This window comes from Oncorhynchus kisutch, unplaced genomic scaffold, assembly GCF_002021735.2.
Source record: "Oncorhynchus kisutch isolate 150728-3 unplaced genomic scaffold, Okis_V2 scaffold1120, whole genome shotgun sequence".
NCBI classification, from domain to species: Eukaryota; Metazoa; Chordata; class Actinopteri; order Salmoniformes; family Salmonidae; genus Oncorhynchus; species Oncorhynchus kisutch.
Window position 1 is genome coordinate 32635 of NW_022263065.1, and position 18599 is coordinate 51233.

Below are 18599 nucleotides of genomic sequence, written 5' to 3' on the forward strand. Positions count from 1 at the left end.
TTAATTGCTATATTGTAATTACTTCGCCACCATGGCCTATTTATTACCTTGCCTCTCTTATCCTACCTCATTTGCACATCCTGTATATATATTTTTTCCTACTGTATTATTGACTGTATGTTTGATTATTCTATGTGTAACTCTGTGATGTTGTTTGTGCCGAACTGCTTTGCTTTATCTTGGCCAGGTCGCAGTTGTAAATGAGAACTTGTTCTCAACTGGCCTACCTGGTAGGTGAAGGTGAAATAAACAAACAAAAACACAATACAGCTATTCTTCTGAGACCGAATAAACACTGCCACCTTGTGTTCAGATAATGGAATCACGTGAAGACATAACAAAGCAGAATAAACGGTGCTGATGTGATTAACTCCGGGAACCGAATGAGCGATTACCGTCTATTGTGAAGTATCCTGTATTAGTAAGAACTAGCGCGTGGAATGTAGGTTGTGTTTACTGAAGAGTCGCTCAAGTGATCAGGTAGTAAGTTACTTTGTATCAAGGATGTAGCCAACTGCTTTTTACCAAGGCCTTGTACGCAACACCTACAATATTCTTTCCAGGACAGACTGTTGGATTTGGATTGTATAAGGCTGCTGTTCAGTCGCTGTTGTTGCTCAGATGTGCCCAGACATTACGGACAAGATGGACGCTACAGTTTCTGGAGGCTTACAGTACAATAACAGAGTGTTGTTTGAACACCGATATCCGTGTTTACGGAGGGGATACCTGCATTCTCTGACTTCACAGTAAAAAGGCCTATTGTTAATTCACATATCATATCTGTTTATTAGGCTATTGGGCAGCGCGACGAAGAAGAAATAGGAATTCGGTTCAAATATTGTTTTTCATTTGTAGGCTTCCCCATCGAAAAGGGTGTAGGTTTAGTATAGCCTTCAACCCCTTAATACTGTATTGTCACAAAGCCGTCCGTTCCAGCTAGTGATTAGCAGAATGACTGATCCAAGCAGCAACACGGACTTTATGGCTGGCTACTCCGGTATCACCAGACCAAATGTAGCTGGCAGTGGGTTACCTCATCGGACGGTGCTGAACTCTCCCCCTCCTCCAGGGAGACTGACGTCCCTGCGGTCCCGAGACCTGACTCTGGGCGGGTTCAAAAAGGTGATACCCAATGGAAACGCTCATACTGTATATCACAGACTACGTACTCAACCCATAGAGATAGATAGAGGACTCATCTTTGTATCTGTGCCCTCAGGGCCCTGCTCCAGGCACACGTAAAATAAGCGGTCTCAATTAGCCATGTGAGAAGAAAATAAATTGAATTGATAAATTGTCTGGCTAGACTATCTAAACTAATCGTAGCCAATTTTTTTTTAAGTCCGTGAAGAACAACATTTTATTTTCAATGACAGCCTTGTTCAGGGGAAGAATGACAGGTTTTTACCTTGTCAGCTCGGGGATTTGATCTTGCAACCTTTCGGTTACTAGTCCAACACCCTAACCACTAGGATACCGGCCGCCCCAGGTATACCGACCAGGCACGCAGGGTACATGCAGAACTACAGGAAATTAACTGTAAAACTGCAACAACTAATAATTACTCTGCCCCATGCAAAACGTGTAGAATTGCATGAAATGTGTTATAACATTTTAAAAAATGCTCTGCCCCATGCCAAAATGTGTAGAACTGCAGAAGACTTGCTTTAAAACTGCAACATCATCTTCACCCCATGGCAAAAGGTGTAGAATGCCAGGAAATGTACTATAAAACATAAATATATTATCTCCACCATAAAGTGGGGGGCCACTAAAATGTAAATAACCGTTATTTAATTAGGCAAGTCAGTTAAGAACACATTCTTATTTACAATGACGGCCAACCAAAAGGCCTCCTGCAGGGATGGAGGCAGGGATTGAAAAAATATATATAGAACAAAAAACACACATCGTGACAAGAGAGACAACACTACATAAAGAGAGACAACACTACATAAAGAGAGACAACACTACATAAAGAGAGACAACACTACATAAAGAGAGACAACACTACATAAAGAGAGACAACACTACATAAAGAGAGACAACACTACATAAAGAGAGAGAACACTACATAAAGAGAGACAACACTACATAAAGAGAGACAACACTACATAAAGAGAGACAACACTACATAAAGAGAGACAACACTACATAAAGAGAGACAACACTACATAAAGAGAGACAACACTACATAAAGAGAGACAACACTACATAAAGAGAGACAACACTACATAAAGAGAGACAACACTACATAAAGAGAGACAACACTACATAAAGAGAGACAACACTACATAAAGAGAGACAACACTACATAAAGAGAGACAACACTACATAAAGAGAGACAACACTACATAAAGAGACAACACTACATAAAGAGAGACAACACTACATAAAGAGACAACACTACATAAAGAGAGACAACACTACATAAAGAGACAACACTACATAAAGAGAGACAACACTACATAAAGAGAGACAACACTACATAAAGAGAGACAACACTACATAAAGAGAGACAACACTACATAAAGAGAGACAACACTACATAAAGAGAGACCTAAGACAACATAGCAAGGCAGTAACACATAACACAGCATGGTAGCAACAGAACATGGTAGCAGTACAAAAAAAAAATGGTACAAACATTGGGCACAGAAAACAGCACAAAGGGAAAAAAGGTTGATCTTCTTTACGATTGGCTGAACCCTCCTGGTGACCCAGTTGGACATGACTCCAATAGGATCAGCAGGAGGGTTGAGCCAATGAAGTTGGAAGTCCCACCCAGTTGACCACATTAAAATGGTGGAAGCCCTCAATGGTTCTGCCCATGCTAATCCCATAGATAGAAGGAGACAGATATTTCACCTGATGTGTAAAAGTGAAGCATCCGCTTGGCGTTTCCACTTACTACCAAATATGGTAGTGAGAAAAGATGGATTTTCGCTGACATTCTGCCAATTTTCTCATCGATGAAACATTTGATCTCAATACAATTTTCTGTTTCCAAAACAAGAATTAACATGTTTTGAACAGAGTGGACTAAGTTTTGAAGACGTTACCATTTTTCAACATATAAAAATCAAGCTATGCGGGGAGAGGCTGCAGGGGGTCCCAGTTCCAAGACCAGTCAAGCTATGCGGGGAGAGGCTGCAGGGGGTCCCAGTTCCAAGACCAGTCAAGCTATGCGGGGAGAGGCTGCAGGGGGTCCCAGTTCCAAGACCAGTCAAGCTATGCGGGGAGAGGCTGCAGGGGGTCCCAGTTCCAAGACCAGTCAAGCTATGCGGGGAGAGGCTGCAGGGGGTCCCAGTTCCAAGACCAGTCAAGCTATGCGGGGAGAGGCTGCAGGGGGTCCCAGTTCCAAGACCAGTCAAGCTATGCGGGGAGAGGCTGCAGGGGGTCCCAGTTCCAAGACCAGTCAAGCTATGCGGGGAGAGGCTGCAGGGGGTCCCAGTTCCAAGACCAGTCAAGCTATGCGGGGAGAGGCTGCAGGGGGTCCCAGTTCCAAGACCAGTCAAGCTATGCGGGGAGAGGCTGCAGGGGGTCCCAGTTCCAAGACCAGTCAAGCTATGCGGGGAGAGGCTGCAGGGGGTCCCAGTTCCAAGACCAGTCAAGCTATGCGGGGAGAGGCTGCAGGGGGTCCCAGTTCCAAGACCAGTCAAGCTATGCGGGGAGAGGCTGCAGGGGGTCCCAGTTCCAAGACCAGTCAAGCTATGCGGGGAGAGGCTGCAGGGGGTCCCAGTTCCAAGACCAGTCAAGCTATGCGGGGAGAGGCTGCAGGGGGTCCCAGTTCCAAGACCAGTCAAGCTATGCGGGGAGAGGCTGCAGGGGGTCCCAGTTCCAAGACCAGTCAAGCTATGCGGGGAGAGACTGCAGGGGGTCCCAGTTCCAAGACCAGTCAAGCTATGCGGGGAGAGGCTGCAGGGGGTCCCAGTTCCAAGACCAGTCAAGCTATGCGGGGAGAGACTGCAGGGGGTCCCAGTTCCAAGACCAGTCAAGCTATGCGGGGAGAGACTGCAGGGTGTCCCAGTTCCAAGACCAGTCAAGGTATGCGGGGAGAGGCTGCAGGGGGTCCCAGTTCCAAGACCAGTCAAGCTATGCGGGGAGAGGCTGCAGGGGGTCCCAGTTCCAAGACCAGTCAAGCTATGCGGGGAGAGGCTGCAGGGGGTCCCAGTTCCAAGACCAGTCAAGCTATGCGGGGAGAGGCTGCAGGGGGTCCCAGTTCCAAGACCAGTCAAGCTATGCGGGGAGAGGCTGCAGGGGGTCCCAGTTCCAAGACCAGTCAAGCTATGCGGGGAGAGGCTGCAGGGGGTCCCAGTTCCAAGACCAGTCAAGCTATGCGGGGAGAGACTGCAGGGGGTCCCAGTTCCAAGACCAGTCAAGCTATGCGGGGAGAGGCTGCAGGGGGTCCCAGTTCCAAGACCAGTCAAGCTATGCGGGGAGAGACTGCAGGGGGTCCCAGTTCCAAGACCAGTCAAGCTATCCGGGGAGAGACTGCAGGGTGTCCCAGTTCCAAGACCAGTCAAGGTATGCGGGGAGAGGCTGCAGGGGGTCCCAGTTCCAAGACCAGTCAAGCGTCCAGCTAACCCTACGCCAATGACATCGGTGGACCGCAAAAGGGAACTTGGATCCGGGTTAAGAAGCAATGATATAGCAGCAATGATATCATCCTTCGCCACTGTTATCTTACGGACTAGTAACCGGAAGGTTGTAAGTTCAAACCCCTGAGCTGACAAGGTACAAATCTGTCGTTCTGCCCCTGAACAGGCAGTTAACCCACTGTTCCTAGGCCGTCATTGAAAATAAGAATTTGTTCTTAACTGACTTGCCTAGTTAAATAAAGGTAAAAAAATAAAAATAAATAACTCAAACCAGTCATGACTGTTCAACAAAACAATACATAATTTAAGTTTCTTTCCAGCGAATTTCTTAGTTACATAATTGTATAACTAACTAGCAAATTGGTTTTGCAAAGTTGAGGGTGCAGTATTTATGTTTGACAATGACGAACACGGCTAGTTTAGCCAGGGAAAACAAGCTAGAGACATGATATAGCTGGGCACTAGGCTATTTCAGAACAGATTGTAGTTTTCATACCCTGATATCAGGAGCTGTCGGGGAAAAGTTTGATGAAACAATTCAGACAAAGGAATAACAGATGAGAAATATTTAAGGAGAGCGAATCGATATATTATGCCAAAATCAGCTGTAAATGTCAATCGTAAAAGCTTAAAACGATGTCTGCGTGAATCTGAATCTAGACAATGAATGGTGAAGTCTCTTCTGGACACGGTAGACTCATCGTCCTCACCACTCTATTGTGAGCACTACTAAATATCCAGCCGACAGTGTAAACGGAAACAGTGGGTGCTGAACAAAAGCAAATATACAGCTGTCCAGTGTCCTGTCACAAGCATTAAACAAAACAGTCATGATATTCAGATGACAAAATAGTAGAAATTAATACATTTATATTTTTATTACAGAAAACCTTCGTACCCAATGTCCATTCTCTGAGGAAGAGTAAAGATGAGTGAGTGTCGACTGTATTGCTTGAAGACACATTCCATTAGACTACCAAGGATCCAGTTTAGAAGAATACATGTTAACATTGAACTCCTTCCCCAGGTTAAAGGAAGAGGCCCATGTTGCACCAAAGAAGGACAGAAGAGTGAGGGAGGAGAGGCACAGGGAGAGAAGAGAGTGCCCCCCTCAGATCATTCAGTCCCACTCCATCTTTGAACAGGGTCCTGCAGACACAGTAAAGAAACCAGGTGAATTGGACCTTCTCTGCCAGAAGCTGCCTTTACTGTGTGTTAAAGAAACAGGTTATTATTATGATCATTAGAAACACTGGATTCCAGTGTGTCCTGTCCTCTGTTCTGTGCAGGGGGGTGGAGAGCGACCGACCTTACAGACAGCAGATCCTCTCCTGTAGCGAAGTGTTTTAAGAAGGAGAGACGTGCCTCAGAGGAAAACGATAATGATATGTTACACAAGCTTCAACGGGATGATGTAAGTACAACAGCCTTAATGACTAGTCATCCTAAAGTAACACACACAGCCTTAATGACTAGTCAACCTAAAGTAACAACCTTAATGACTAGTCAACCTAAAGTAACACACACAGCCTTAATGACTAGTCAACCTAGAGTAAAACACACAGCCTTAATGACTAGTCAACCTAGAGTAACACACATAGCCTTAATGACTAGTCAACCTAGAGTAACACACATAGCCTTAATGACTAGTCAACCTAAAGTAACAACCTTAATGACTAGTCAACCTAAAGTAACACACACAGCCTTAATGACTAGTCAACCTAAAGTAACACACACAGCCTTAATGACTAGTCAACCTAAAGTAACACACACAGCCTTAATGACTAGTCAACCTAAAGTAACACACACAGCCTTAATGACTAGTCAACCTAAAGTAACACACACAGCCTTAATGACTAGTCAACCTAAAGTAACACACACAGCCTTAATGACTAGTCAACCTAAAGTAACACACACAGCCTTAATGACTAGTCAACCTAAAGTAACACACACAGCCTTAATGACTAGTCAACCTAAAGTAACACACACAGCCTTAATGACTAGTCAACCTAAAGTAACACACAGCCTTAATGACTAGTCAACCTAAAGTAACAACCTTAATGACTAGTCAACCTAAAGTAACAACCTTAATGACTAGTCAACCTAAAGTAACACACACAGCCTTAATGACTAGTCAACCTAAAGTAACACAGCCTTAATGACTAGTCAACCTAAAGTAACACAGCCTTAATGACTAGTCAACCTAAAGTAACACACACAGCCTTAATGACTAGTCAACCTAAAGTAACAACCTTAATGACTAGTCATCCTAAAGTAACACACACAGCCTTAATGACTAGTCAACCTAAAGTAAAACAGCCTTAATGACTAGTCAACCTAAAGTAACACACACAGCCTTAATGACTAGTCAACCTAAAGTAACACACACAGCCTTAATGACTAGTCAACCTAAAGTAACACACACAGCCTTAATGACTAGTCAACCTAAAGTAACACACACAGCCTTAATGACTAGTCATCCTAAAGTAACACACACAGCCTTAATGACTAGTCATCCTAAAGTAACAACCTTAATGACTAGTCAACCTAAAGTAACACACACAGCCTTAATGACTAGTCAACCTAAAGTAACACACACAGCCTTAATGACTAGTCAACCTAAAGTAACACACACAGCCTTAATGACTAGTCAACCTAAAGTAACACACACAGCCTTAATGACTAGTCAACCTAAAGTAACACACACAGCCTTAATGACTAGTCAACCTAAAGTAACAACCTTAATGACTAGTCAACCTAAAGTAACACACACAGCCTTAATGACTAGTCAACCTAAAGTAACACACACAGCCTTAATGACTAGTCAACCTAAAGTAACACAGCCTTAATGACTAGTCATCCTAAAGTAACACACACAGCCTTAATGACTAGTCAACCTAAAGTAACACACACAGCCTTAATGACTAGTCAACCTAAAGTAACACGCACAGCCTTAATGACTAGTCAACCTAAAGTAACACACACAGCCTTAATGACTAGTCAACCTAGAGTAAAACAGCCTTAATGACTAGTCAACCTAAAGTAACACACACAGCCTTAATGACTAGTCAACCTAAAGTAACACACACAGCCTTAATGACTAGTCAACCTAAAGTAACACACACAGCCTTAATGACTAGTCAACCTAGAGTAAAACAGCCTTAATGACTAGTCAACCTAAAGTAACACACACAGCCTTAATGACTAGTCAACCTAAAGTAACACACACAGCCTTAATGACTAGTCAACCTAAAGTAACACACACAGCCTTAATGACTAGTCAACCTAAAGTAACACACACAGCCTTAATGACTAGTCAACCTAAAGTAACACACACAGCCTTAATGACTAGTCAACCTAGAGTAAAACAGCCTTAATGACCAGCCCCGTTCTTTTCTGTTCCAACCAGCAAAATAAAAGTTCTGAACTGGTTTGAACAAAAGAAAAGTACCGGTTTATATCTTTTTAAACCTACTTCACCAATCATGCAGTGCAGGTAGAGCAGCTTGTTATAGAGATGGAAAGCTATAGCTCAGTGAGTTGTTTACATGTGTAGTGGAGGAGACACCTGGGAAGGCTCTGACTGACTCGTTGCTTAGTGGGGAAAACTGGTTGAATGTTTCTAATCAGCTTGTTATGGAGATGGAAAGCTATAGCTCAGTGAGTTGTTTACATGTGTAGTGGAGGAGACACCTGGGAAGGCTCTGACTGACTCGTTGCTTAGTGGGGAAAACTGGTTGAATGTTTCTAATCAGCTTGTTATGGAGATGGAAAGCTTAGGGTCAGTGAGTTGTTTACATGTGTAGTGGAGGAGACACCTGGGAAGGCTCTGACTGACTCGTTGCTTAGTGGGGAAAACTGGTTGAATGTTTCTAATCAGCTTGTTATGGAGATGGAAAGCTATAGCTCAGTGAGTTGTTTACATGTGTGATAGACTAGTCAGGCGTGAGATGCAACTGAAATGTTGAATTAGGGCCACAGCATTATACCTACAGACGAGCGGCTTCTGGAGGAACTTTGAATGTCTTTGATCTTCAGAGTTGGTTTAACATTCGACCAGAGAAGCTAGCTAGTTAACAAGCTTGTGTGTGCAGAGCGGCACCAGAATGCAAATCACGTCTTACCTTTCTGTAGTTAAAAAATACAATGTGAAATGTGATAACTATAGTATCCTTAACTAGCATTGAAAAAGTGAATCCATTCTTTTCTAATTACAAATCTCTCCCCGCATCTTCATGCTTGTAACGTCAGTAATGCTTTGGAGGGCGAGGGGCAGGTAGCCTACACACACACACACAATGGCAACGATTTTTAGCTGGCAGGCAGACACTGGAAGAAGTTTCTGATTAACAGAGGGATAACGTTATTAACTGGTTCCCATGTGTTTAACGTAACAGTTCTGTTCTGGAACAGTATAGATCACTTTCGTTCCCGGTTCTGATTCTGTTCGTCGAAACATTTCATTATTTCCATGAACCGGTTCCAACCCCTGGTTGAAATACATATATTTATTTAAACCGCACACTTTTTCCCCCGCCATGTAGTTTTTGGATGATCCTGGTTTGAAAAATGATGCCAAGAACAAGCCAATTCAACTGCCACTGTATCAATCTAGCAACTTCCTGACAACAGAGGCAACAACTCCATGTAAGTATATACAGTGCTTTCAGAAAGTATTCATACCCCTTGACTTATTCCACATTGTGTTACAGCCTGTATTCAAAATGGATTAAAATCAATTTTAGATTTCAAAATGTATCAAATTAAATAGAAATATCAAATGTACATAAGTATTCACACCCATGAGTCAATACATGTTAGAATCACCTTTGGCAGTGGGTAAGTGTCTAAGAGCTTTGCACAATATTTTCACATTGTGGAGTAACTACAATGTTGTTGATCCATCCTCAGGTCAGCCATTAAACTAACAGTTTAACAGTTTTAAAGCGTCCATTAGCCTTGTGAAATCCGAGTGGTTTACTTCTACCCCAGCAACTAAGTTAGAAAGGACGCCTATATCTGTGTAGTGACTGGGTGTATTGATACACCATCCAAAGTGTAATTAATAACTTCACCATGCTCAGATATTCAATGTCTGTTTTTTACCCATCTACCAATAGGTGCCCTTTGAGGCATTGGAAGACCTCATTGGTCATTGTGGTTGAAATTCCCAGCTCGACTGAGGGAGCTTCCAGATAATTGTATGTGTGGGGTACAGAGATGAGGTAGTCATTAAAAAATCATGTTAAACAATATTCGACTATTACACTGAGTCCAATCAACTTTATTTAAAAAGCCCTTTTTGCATCAGCAGATGTCACAAAGTGCTTATACAGAAACCCAGCCCAAAACCACAAACAGCAAGCAATGCAGATGTAGAAGCATGGTGGCAAGGAAAAACTCCCTAGAAAGGCAGGAGCCTAGGAAGAAACGGGATCCTATTCTGGCTGTGCAGGTAGAGATGAGTACATGGCCATTAAGGCTAGATTGTTATTCAGGATGATCATAGATGACCAGCAGGGTCAAATAAGTGGTTGTAGAGTGTGCAACAGGTCAGCACCTCAGGAGTAAATGTCAGTTGATTTTCCATAGCCGAGGTCGACCGATTAATCAGAATGGCTGATTAATTAGGGCCGATTTCAAGTTTTCATAACAATCGGTGATGAGCATTTTTGGACACCGATCATGGCCGATTACATTGCATTCCACGAGGAGACTGCGTGGCAGGCTGACTACCTGTTATGTGAGTGCAGCAAGGAGCCACGGTAAGGTGCTAGCTAGCATTAAACGTATCTTATAAAAAACTATCTTAACAATCACTAGTTAACTACACATGGTTGATAATATTACTAGTTTATCTAGCCTGTCCTGCGTTGCATATAATCAATGCGGTGCCTGTTAATTTATCATTGAATCATAGTCTACTTCACCAAACGGGTGATTTAACAAGCGCATTCCCGAAAAAAAGCACTGTCGTTGCACCAATGTGTACCTAACCAAAAACATCAACGCCTTTCTTAAAATCAATACACAAGTATATATTTTTAAACCTGCATATTTAGTTAATATTACCTGCCAACACAAATTTCTTTTAACTAGGGAAATTGTGTCACTTCGCTTGCGTTCATTGCATGCAGAGTCAGGGTATATGCAACAGTTTGGGCTGCCTGGCTCATTGCAAACTAATTTGCCAGAATATTACTTAATTATGACATAACATTGAAGGTTGTGCAATGTAACAGGAATATTTAGACGTATGGATGCCACCTGTTAGATAAAATACGGAACGGTTCCGTATTTCACTGAAAGAATAAACATTTTGTTTTCGAAATGATAGTTTCCGGATTTAACCAAATTAATGACCTAAGGCTCATATTTCTGTGTGTTATTATATTATAATTAAGTCTATGATTTGATAGAGCAGTCTGACTGAGCGGTGGTAGGCAGCAGCAGTTGGCTCATAAGCATTCATTCAAACAGCACTTTACTGCGTTTGCCAGCAGCTCTTCGCTGTGCTTCAAGCATTGCGCTGTTTATGACTTCATGCCTAAGGGTTCCATAGCCGCAGGCAGAACAGCGGAAACTGGATCAGCAGCATGACCTGGAGGAGTGGGGACAGCCAGGAGTTGTCAGGCATGGTCCTGGGGCAGAGAGCGATGGCTGAATTAGAGGAAGCATACTTAAGATCACACCAGAGAAGACAGGATAGGACAGACTGACACTAGCCCCCCCGACACTGGGGACTGAGGGGGGGGCGACCAGGCAGGATATAATCCCACCCACTTTGCCAAAGCCCCCCCCCCCCCAACATCCGAGGGACATCAACAGACCACCAACGTACTACCCTGAGACAAGGTGGAGCCCACAAAGATGTCACCCAAGACCGGAGAGGAAGATCATATCAGTGACTCAACCCACTCATGTCAAGTAGAGTATAAAAAGCTTGGCAAGACACGATGCTGCCCTACTAGCGACAACATGGGAGAGCACTAGCAAGCCAGTGACTCAGTCCCCGTAATAGGGTCAGAGGCAGAGAATCCCAGTGGAGAGAGGGGAGACGGACAGGCAGAGACATTGCACGCAGATGGCGGTTCATCGCTCCAGTGCCTTGCCGTTCACATTCGCACCCCTAGGCCAGACTACACTTAATCATAGGACCTATTGAAGAGCTGAGTCTTCAATAAAATACTTAAAGGTTGAGACTGAGTCTGCGTCTCTCACATGGATAGGCAGACCATTCCATAAAAAGGAGAAAGCCTCCAGCTGTTTGCTTAGAAATTCTAGGGACAGTAAGAAGCCCTGCGTCTTGTGACCGTAGTGTCCGTGTAGGTACGGCAGGACCAGAGAGATGGGTAGGAGCAAGTCTATGTATTGCTTTGTGGGTTAACAGTAAAACCTTGAAAATCAGCCTTGACAGGAAGCCAGTGTAGAGGCACTGGAGTAATGATCAAATTTGACGTTTTGAGTCAAGAGTCTAGCAGCTGTATTTAGTGCTTTATGCAGGTAGCTGGAGAATCGCAGTCTAATCTACAAGTGACAAAAGCCTGGATTAGCTTTTCTGCATCATTTTATTTTTTACAGAAAGTTTCAGATTGTCTGCCTGGACCAGTTTTAGGTTGCACTAAAGCCTAGGAGCACAAGGACAGGCAGAAAAGCCTTGGTCTGATGCTATTAAAAAGGTAATTTACCACCTACACAAGTGTGGTGTCAGTACTATGACGGGGTTTAAAAAGAGACTGGAGCGTTTCATATACATTGTCTTCAGGAAGGAACATTCCCATTTTTTTTTTTTTTTATGAATGGGAGATTCGATATACAGTGGGGCAAAAAAGTATTTAGCCACCAACCAACAAAGGGTATATAACAAAGTATTGAGATCAACTTTTGTTATTGACCAAATACTTATAATATATAATATATATAATTTGCAAATAAATTCATAAAAAATCCTACAATGTGATTTTCTGGATTTTCTCTCTCTGATTGTGTCATAGTTGAAGTGTACTACCTATGATAAATTACAGGCCTCTCTCATCTTTTTAAGTGGGAGAACTTGCACAATTAGTGGCTGACTAACTACTTTTTTGCCCCACTGTAGGCCGATAGTTTACATTTTGCTGGGTCAAGGTTTTATTACTGCCACTTTTAGTGAGTTTGATACACATCCGGACAGGGAGCCATTTATGATGTTCAACATAGGAGGGCCAAGCACAGGAAGTAGCTCTTTCAGTAGTTTAGTTGGAATAGGGTCCAGTAGACAGCTGGAAGGTTTAGAGGCCATGACTATTTTTGTGAATGTGTTGAGAGATACAGGATTAAAATAACTTGAGTATCTCCATTGATCCGAGGTCCTGGCAGTTCTGTGCAGACTCAGGACAACTGAGTTTGGGAGAAATAATCACATTCAAAAGAGTTCGTAATTTGCTTTCTAAAGAATATGATATTTTCGTCAAAGAAGTTCATGAATTCATCACTGCTGAAGTAAAGGCCATTCCTCACTTGGAGTGTTGCTGTTTTGTTAGCTTTGCGACAGTATCAACAATAAATGGTGGATTGTTTCTATTCTCCTCAACTAGGTTGGAAAAGTAGGCTGATCAAGCAGCAGTTAGTGATTTTTGATATTGTCTTTCCAAGCTAGTCGGAAGACTCCCAGTTTGGTGTTGAGGGCTCTTCGATATTGCACGTTACTGTTTCTTGTGACAAATGTTTGTTTTTAGCTGTGCGACTGCATCTAGGGTATTACACAAAGTTACTTTTAGATCCTCGGTTAGGTGCTTACCTGATTTCTGTACTCCGACATCCTTGGGTAGGTGACAAAAGAGGCATCTAGAAATCTTTGCATTGTCCGAAAATCTATAGCATGGCTTTTGATGATCCTTGGTTGGGGTCTGAGCATTTGTTGCGATTGCAAATGTAATAAAATGGTGGTCCGATAGTCCAGGATTATAAGGAAAAACATTTATATCAACAATATTTATTCCACGGGACAAAACTAGTTCCAGGGTCTGACTGTGGCAATGTATAGGTCCAGAGACATGTTGGACAAAACCCACAGTTGATGATGCCTCCGAAAGCCTGAGTGGGTCTGTGGACTTTTCCATTAGAAGTCAGCAAAACTGTGAATATCTGCCATGACTACAAGGTCCGAGGAGCTCAGTGAGGAACGCTGTATACAGCCCAGGACAAACAGTAGCTATAAAAAGTGATTGAGTAGGCTGCATAGATTTCATGACAAGAAGCTCAAAAGACAAACGCAGTCATACGTTTTCGTAAATTGAAATTTGCTGTCATAAAATAATGTTAGCAACACCTCCGCCTTTGCGGGATGCACAGGGGATATGGTCACTAGTGTAACCAGGAGGAGAGGCCTCATTTAATGGCTTGAGCCATGTTTCAGTCAGGCCAATCACAGCAAGATCAGTGATTAGTTCATTGACTGTAACTGCCTTGAAAGTGGGGGATCTAACATTAAGAAGTCCTTTTTTGAGATGGGAGGTATTATCAATCTCTTTGAATAATGACAGGAATGGAGCAGATCTTTATTCCAGCGAGATTGCTAAGGCGAACACCGCCCTGTTTAGATTTGTCCTACCTAGATCGAGGCAGGCCTCCCGAGTGGCGCAAGGCTAGAAGTGCCACTAGAGATTCTGGGTTTGAGTCCAGGCTCTGTCGCAGCCGAACGGGAGACCCATGGGGCGGCACAATTGGCCCAGCGTCGTCCGGGTTAGGGGAGGGTTTGGCTGGCAGGGATGTCCTTGTCCCATCGCGCACTAGTGACTCCTGTGGCGGGTTGGGCACAGTGCACGTTGACACGGTCACCAGGTGCACAGTGTTTCCTTCGAAACACATTGGTGCGGCTGGCTTCCGGGTTAAGTGGGCATTGTGTCAAGAAGCAGTGCGGCTTGGTTGGGTTTCAGCGGACGCATGGCTCTCGACCTTTGGCTCTCCCGTGTCCGTATGGGAGTTGCAGCGATGAGACAAGACTAACTACCAATTGGATAACACGAAATTGGGGAGAAAAAGGGGTAAAAAAATAAAAACCTAGATTGTTCACAGTCTCAATGGGGATAGCTGAGCTGACTCCACTAAGCTGGCCTGCACCCTCTCTCATTGTGGAGTTAGAGCCCTGTCTATATTCATCGATAAGATGAAAGCACACCTCCAGCTAGGATGGAGTCCGTCACTCCTCAGCAGGCCAGGCTTGGTCCGGTTTGTGGATGAATCCCAGAAAGAGGGCCAATTATCTACAAATTCTATCTTTTGCAAGGGGAAGAAAACAGTTTTCAACAAGTTATTGAGTTGTGAGACTCTGCTGTAGAGCTCATCACTCCCCCTAACTGGGAGAAGGCCAGAGACAATTACTCGATGCCGACATCTTTCTAGCTGATTTACACGCTGAAGCCATGTTGCGCTTGGTGACCTCAATGTTTCATCCTAACATCGTTGGTGCCGACGTGGATAACAATATCCCTATACTCTCTACACTCGCCAGTTGTCAAAGCCAGCACCCTCTTCAGATTAGCCTTAACGTCGGTAGCCCTGCCCCCTGGTAAACAGTGTATGATCGCGGGTAATGGAGTCTCCAATGACTAGGTCAATTTGTCAGAGCTAATGGTGGGGAGGCTTCGGCGGCTCAGACCCCGTAACAGTGGAGGAGACACCTGGGAAGCCCAGGCTCTGACTGACTCGTTGCTTAGTGGGGAAAACTGGTTGAATGTTTCTAATCGGCTGCATGAGCGACACCATGTGGACAGCATTTCTTTCCAGAATCCATGTTGTTGACTGTGCTGGGGGGATTGTGCTGGGGGGACTGTGCTGGGGGGACTGTGCTGGGGGATTAACACTACTACCTGTATTTACTGGTGGCCCTTGGCCTAACTATTGCATCTGAAGCAGGGTTCACAACCCAGCGATCCTCCTGTATATTCCGAGGACAGCGACTGCAGTGAGAAGGCATCATGTTACTCAGCTTTTCCGTCTGGACGAGCTCCTGCAGATCCATGCCAGATGGAACGTTTCCATCCCGGACGCTTTTGGTAGGAAGTAGAGGGAGGACAAAACTAGGACGTTGGTAAACTTGTTAACGCCAGAGTTTGATTAAACTGTTAACACTAAAAGAGAGAAAGGAGCAACAAACAGCACATCAGAGACAACGGGGAAGTCCATTGTTAAGCACATTTGTACTCCTGAACTTATTTAGGCTTGCCATAACAAAGGGGTTGAAAACTTTTTCACTCAAGATATTTCAGCTTTTCTACAAACATAATTCCATTTTGACATTATGGGGTGTTGCGTGTAGGCCAGTGACACAATCTCAATGTAATCCATTTTAAATTCAGGCTGTAACAACATGAGGAATAAGTCAAAGGGGTGTTTCCTGAAGGCCCTGGATGCACAGGATGTAGACAATTAGACATGCAAATACATGGGGGATATACAGAGGTGCACAGACTCAATACATTAACACGTGTTCCAGTCTTGTCAATCCACACTGGTTCCCAGGTAGCTGATGGTCCTGTGTTTGTTGCCCTACAGCATTCAGAGCCCCTGCTACTACTAACCCAAACCTGCCCCTTCAGTATGGAGCAGGACATCAGTACGGACCAGGCCAGATCCCTCAGTATAGACCAGGCCATGGGGTAAGGAGCCCTGACCAGCCCTCTGTAGCAGAGCTCTTCCACCAGCTGATGGTTTCAGAGACAGAAGAGTTGCTGTTCATCCAGCTACCTGATACTATCCCTGGCCAGCCAACCACAGCCTCCGTCCCAAGCCAGCCAGCCACAGCCACCGGCCAGCCAATCACAGCCCCAGAACAAAATTGTAAAAAAGACTCCAAGTCCGACGGCAAGCGCACCTCTCACATTAAAGCACCAGTGAGTAACGACCACATTCTATCCTTATTTTCTACCCTCCACTTCATTCTAACAGGGAATCATTTCACGCCAAGGTCTACATTTGCTGTATTCCATCTTCTTCCTCAGGACCCTGCTAGAGACAGTGTTTCCATCCGGTCAGAGTTCACCTAACCCCTGACCCTAAAGGCCATGTTCTTCCTCAGGACCCTGCTAGAGACAGCGTTCCCATCCAGTCAGAGTTCTCCTAACCCCTGACCCTAAAGGCCATGTTCTTCCTCAGGACCCTGCTAGAGACAGCGTTCCCATCCAGTCAGAGTTCTCCTAACCCCTGACCCTAAAGGCCATGTTCTTCCTCAGGACCCTGCTAGAGACAGCGTTCCCATCCAGTCAGAGTTCTCCTAACCCCTGACCCTAAAGGCCATGTTCTTCCTCAGGACGCTGCTGCTAAAGACGTTCCTGTCCTGTCAGAGTTCACAGAGGGGTTTCTGGGTAAACTACAGATCAGGAAGTCTGGCAAGGTGCAGCTGGTGCTGGGAGACATCACTATGGACGTCTCAGAGGGAGCTGCCTTCTCTTTCCTACAGGTCTGTTAATATAAAAGACATTACAGGGTTAGATGGTGTTGAGACACATCACTATGGACGTCTCAGAGGGAGCTGCCTTCCCCTTTAGAACAGGTACCTAACAGTCTAGTTCTCCTGTTTAGTCCTAAAGAACCACAGTCCTGATTCACTGTGATCCAGGATGTGTTTAGTCCTGATTCACTGTGATCCAGGATGTGTTTAGTCCTGATTCACTGTGATCCAGGATGTGCAGACAATGGCTTAGGGTCAGACAATAAGGGGCTAAATCATCTGTTATTTCTCCCACAGCAACTGGTGTCTGTGCGTCTCTCTGAGGGCCTGACTGGAGACATGAGTATCCTGGGGAACGTCAAGCACAAGCTGGTCTGCTCTCCAGACTTCCAGGCTCTGCTACAGGAGCCATCACCTGACCACTCAGCACATCTCTAACTTATATTCAGTTCACCTTTTTCAGCATTAACTGTGTAGACATTGTACAGTTTTATTACACGATGTGAGGATTAACTGTGTAGATATTGTACATAGTTTACTTTCATCATACAGCGTTTATGTACCTTGTCGATTCCCTCCCAATTTGTTTTCACTGTATAAACATTGTGTATAATATGTTGTTTTTTATGCATGTAAATGTTTATTTAATAAAAATGAGATACAAAACATGAGCGAAAACTAAGTCTACAAACAAAGTAACTGGTCAACACGTCTCTTAACAAAGACTACATCTAGTATAGACTAGCCTGTACACTGTGTATAGAGACAGTATATACAGAACGTGGCCCTGGTGACAGGAACTTAACTTCAACATAATTCATCTTTTCATACTAGAAAGAACACTGCTTTATGATAGTTTACAGTGAATTCCCATTCTGATAACTGTCAGTTGAGAATGTTATGTTTCATGATCTTTCCCAGACTGGTGAAGGTTCATTCACAGTTTGAGGCGCTAGGAGCATTGATATGACTATAAACAAAATGTATTTTATTTGGGACGGTAACTTGCCTTCATCACCCTTCCTCTCCAGAACAACTCAGGCCTTTTTCCCACTCCTCACTGTCGTAGCTCGTGCAGATTTAGTTTTCACCACTTTCACTTTGGATTTCTGTTTGCCTCCTTTAGTAGCAGTTTTGTTCTTGTGGGTCTCTTTCCGTCTGATCAGGTCCTCCCGTCCAATATCCATCATGTGTTCCTCCCAGGACTTCATCTCATTCTTATAGCGCACTTTATCATCCTCCGCCAGCTGCATGTAGACCTGCAGAGCACAGAGTCAGTTAGTCATCTAGACCTGCAGAGCACACAGAGTAAGTTAGTCATGTAGACCTGCAGAGCACACAGTCAGTTAGTCATGTAGACCTGCAGAGCACACAGAGTAAGTTAGTCATGTAGACCTGCAGAGCACACAGTCAGTTAGTCATGTAGACCTGCAGAGCACACAGTCAGTTAGTCATGTAGACCTGCAGAGCACACAGAGTCAGTTAGTCATGTAGACCTGCAGAGCACACAGTCAGTTTGTCATGTAGACCTGAAACAACATCAGAGTCAGTTAGTCATGTAGACC

The 18599-nt window shown here is 44.1% G+C and overlaps 2 protein-coding genes across 6 annotated transcripts in view; one reads left to right on the forward strand and one right to left on the reverse strand.

Moving 5' to 3' along the window:
- The first annotated feature begins 308 nt into the window (after positions 1 to 308).
- LOC116364725 (DNA-directed RNA polymerase III subunit RPC4-like) lies at positions 309 to 17702 on the forward strand. 2 transcript variants are annotated; one of them, XM_031817678.1, is made up of 8 exons: positions 309 to 1125; positions 5490 to 5536; positions 5632 to 5777; positions 5894 to 6018; positions 9149 to 9251; positions 16140 to 16477; positions 16894 to 17043; positions 17332 to 17702. In XM_031817678.1, the coding sequence occupies exons 1-8, from the start codon at positions 955 to 957 to the stop codon at positions 17470 to 17472; spliced, it is 1221 nt and encodes a 406-aa protein (XP_031673538.1). In that variant the 5' UTR covers positions 309 to 954; the 3' UTR covers positions 17473 to 17702. The 2 variants fall into 2 exon arrangements, with proteins under 2 accessions (XP_031673538.1, XP_031673539.1); XM_031817679.1 differs by lacking the exon at positions 16894 to 17043.
- Positions 5458 to 18599, reverse strand: part of LOC116364726 (transcription factor A, mitochondrial-like) — a 39473-nt gene continuing 26331 nt past the window's right edge. For 2 of the 4 annotated variants that reach the window (XM_031817683.1, XM_031817681.1), the window contains 2 exons: positions 18044 to 18293; positions 5458 to 5753 (listed from right to left, as the gene is read on the reverse strand). In XM_031817683.1, coding sequence (XP_031673543.1) covers positions 18072 to 18293 — 222 coding nt within the window. In that variant the 3' untranslated portion in view covers positions 5458 to 5753; positions 18044 to 18071. Of the gene's footprint in view, positions 5754 to 17499; positions 18294 to 18599 lie in introns of those variants that run through there. The other 2 variants (XM_031817682.1, XM_031817680.1) reach the window with 1 other exon arrangement.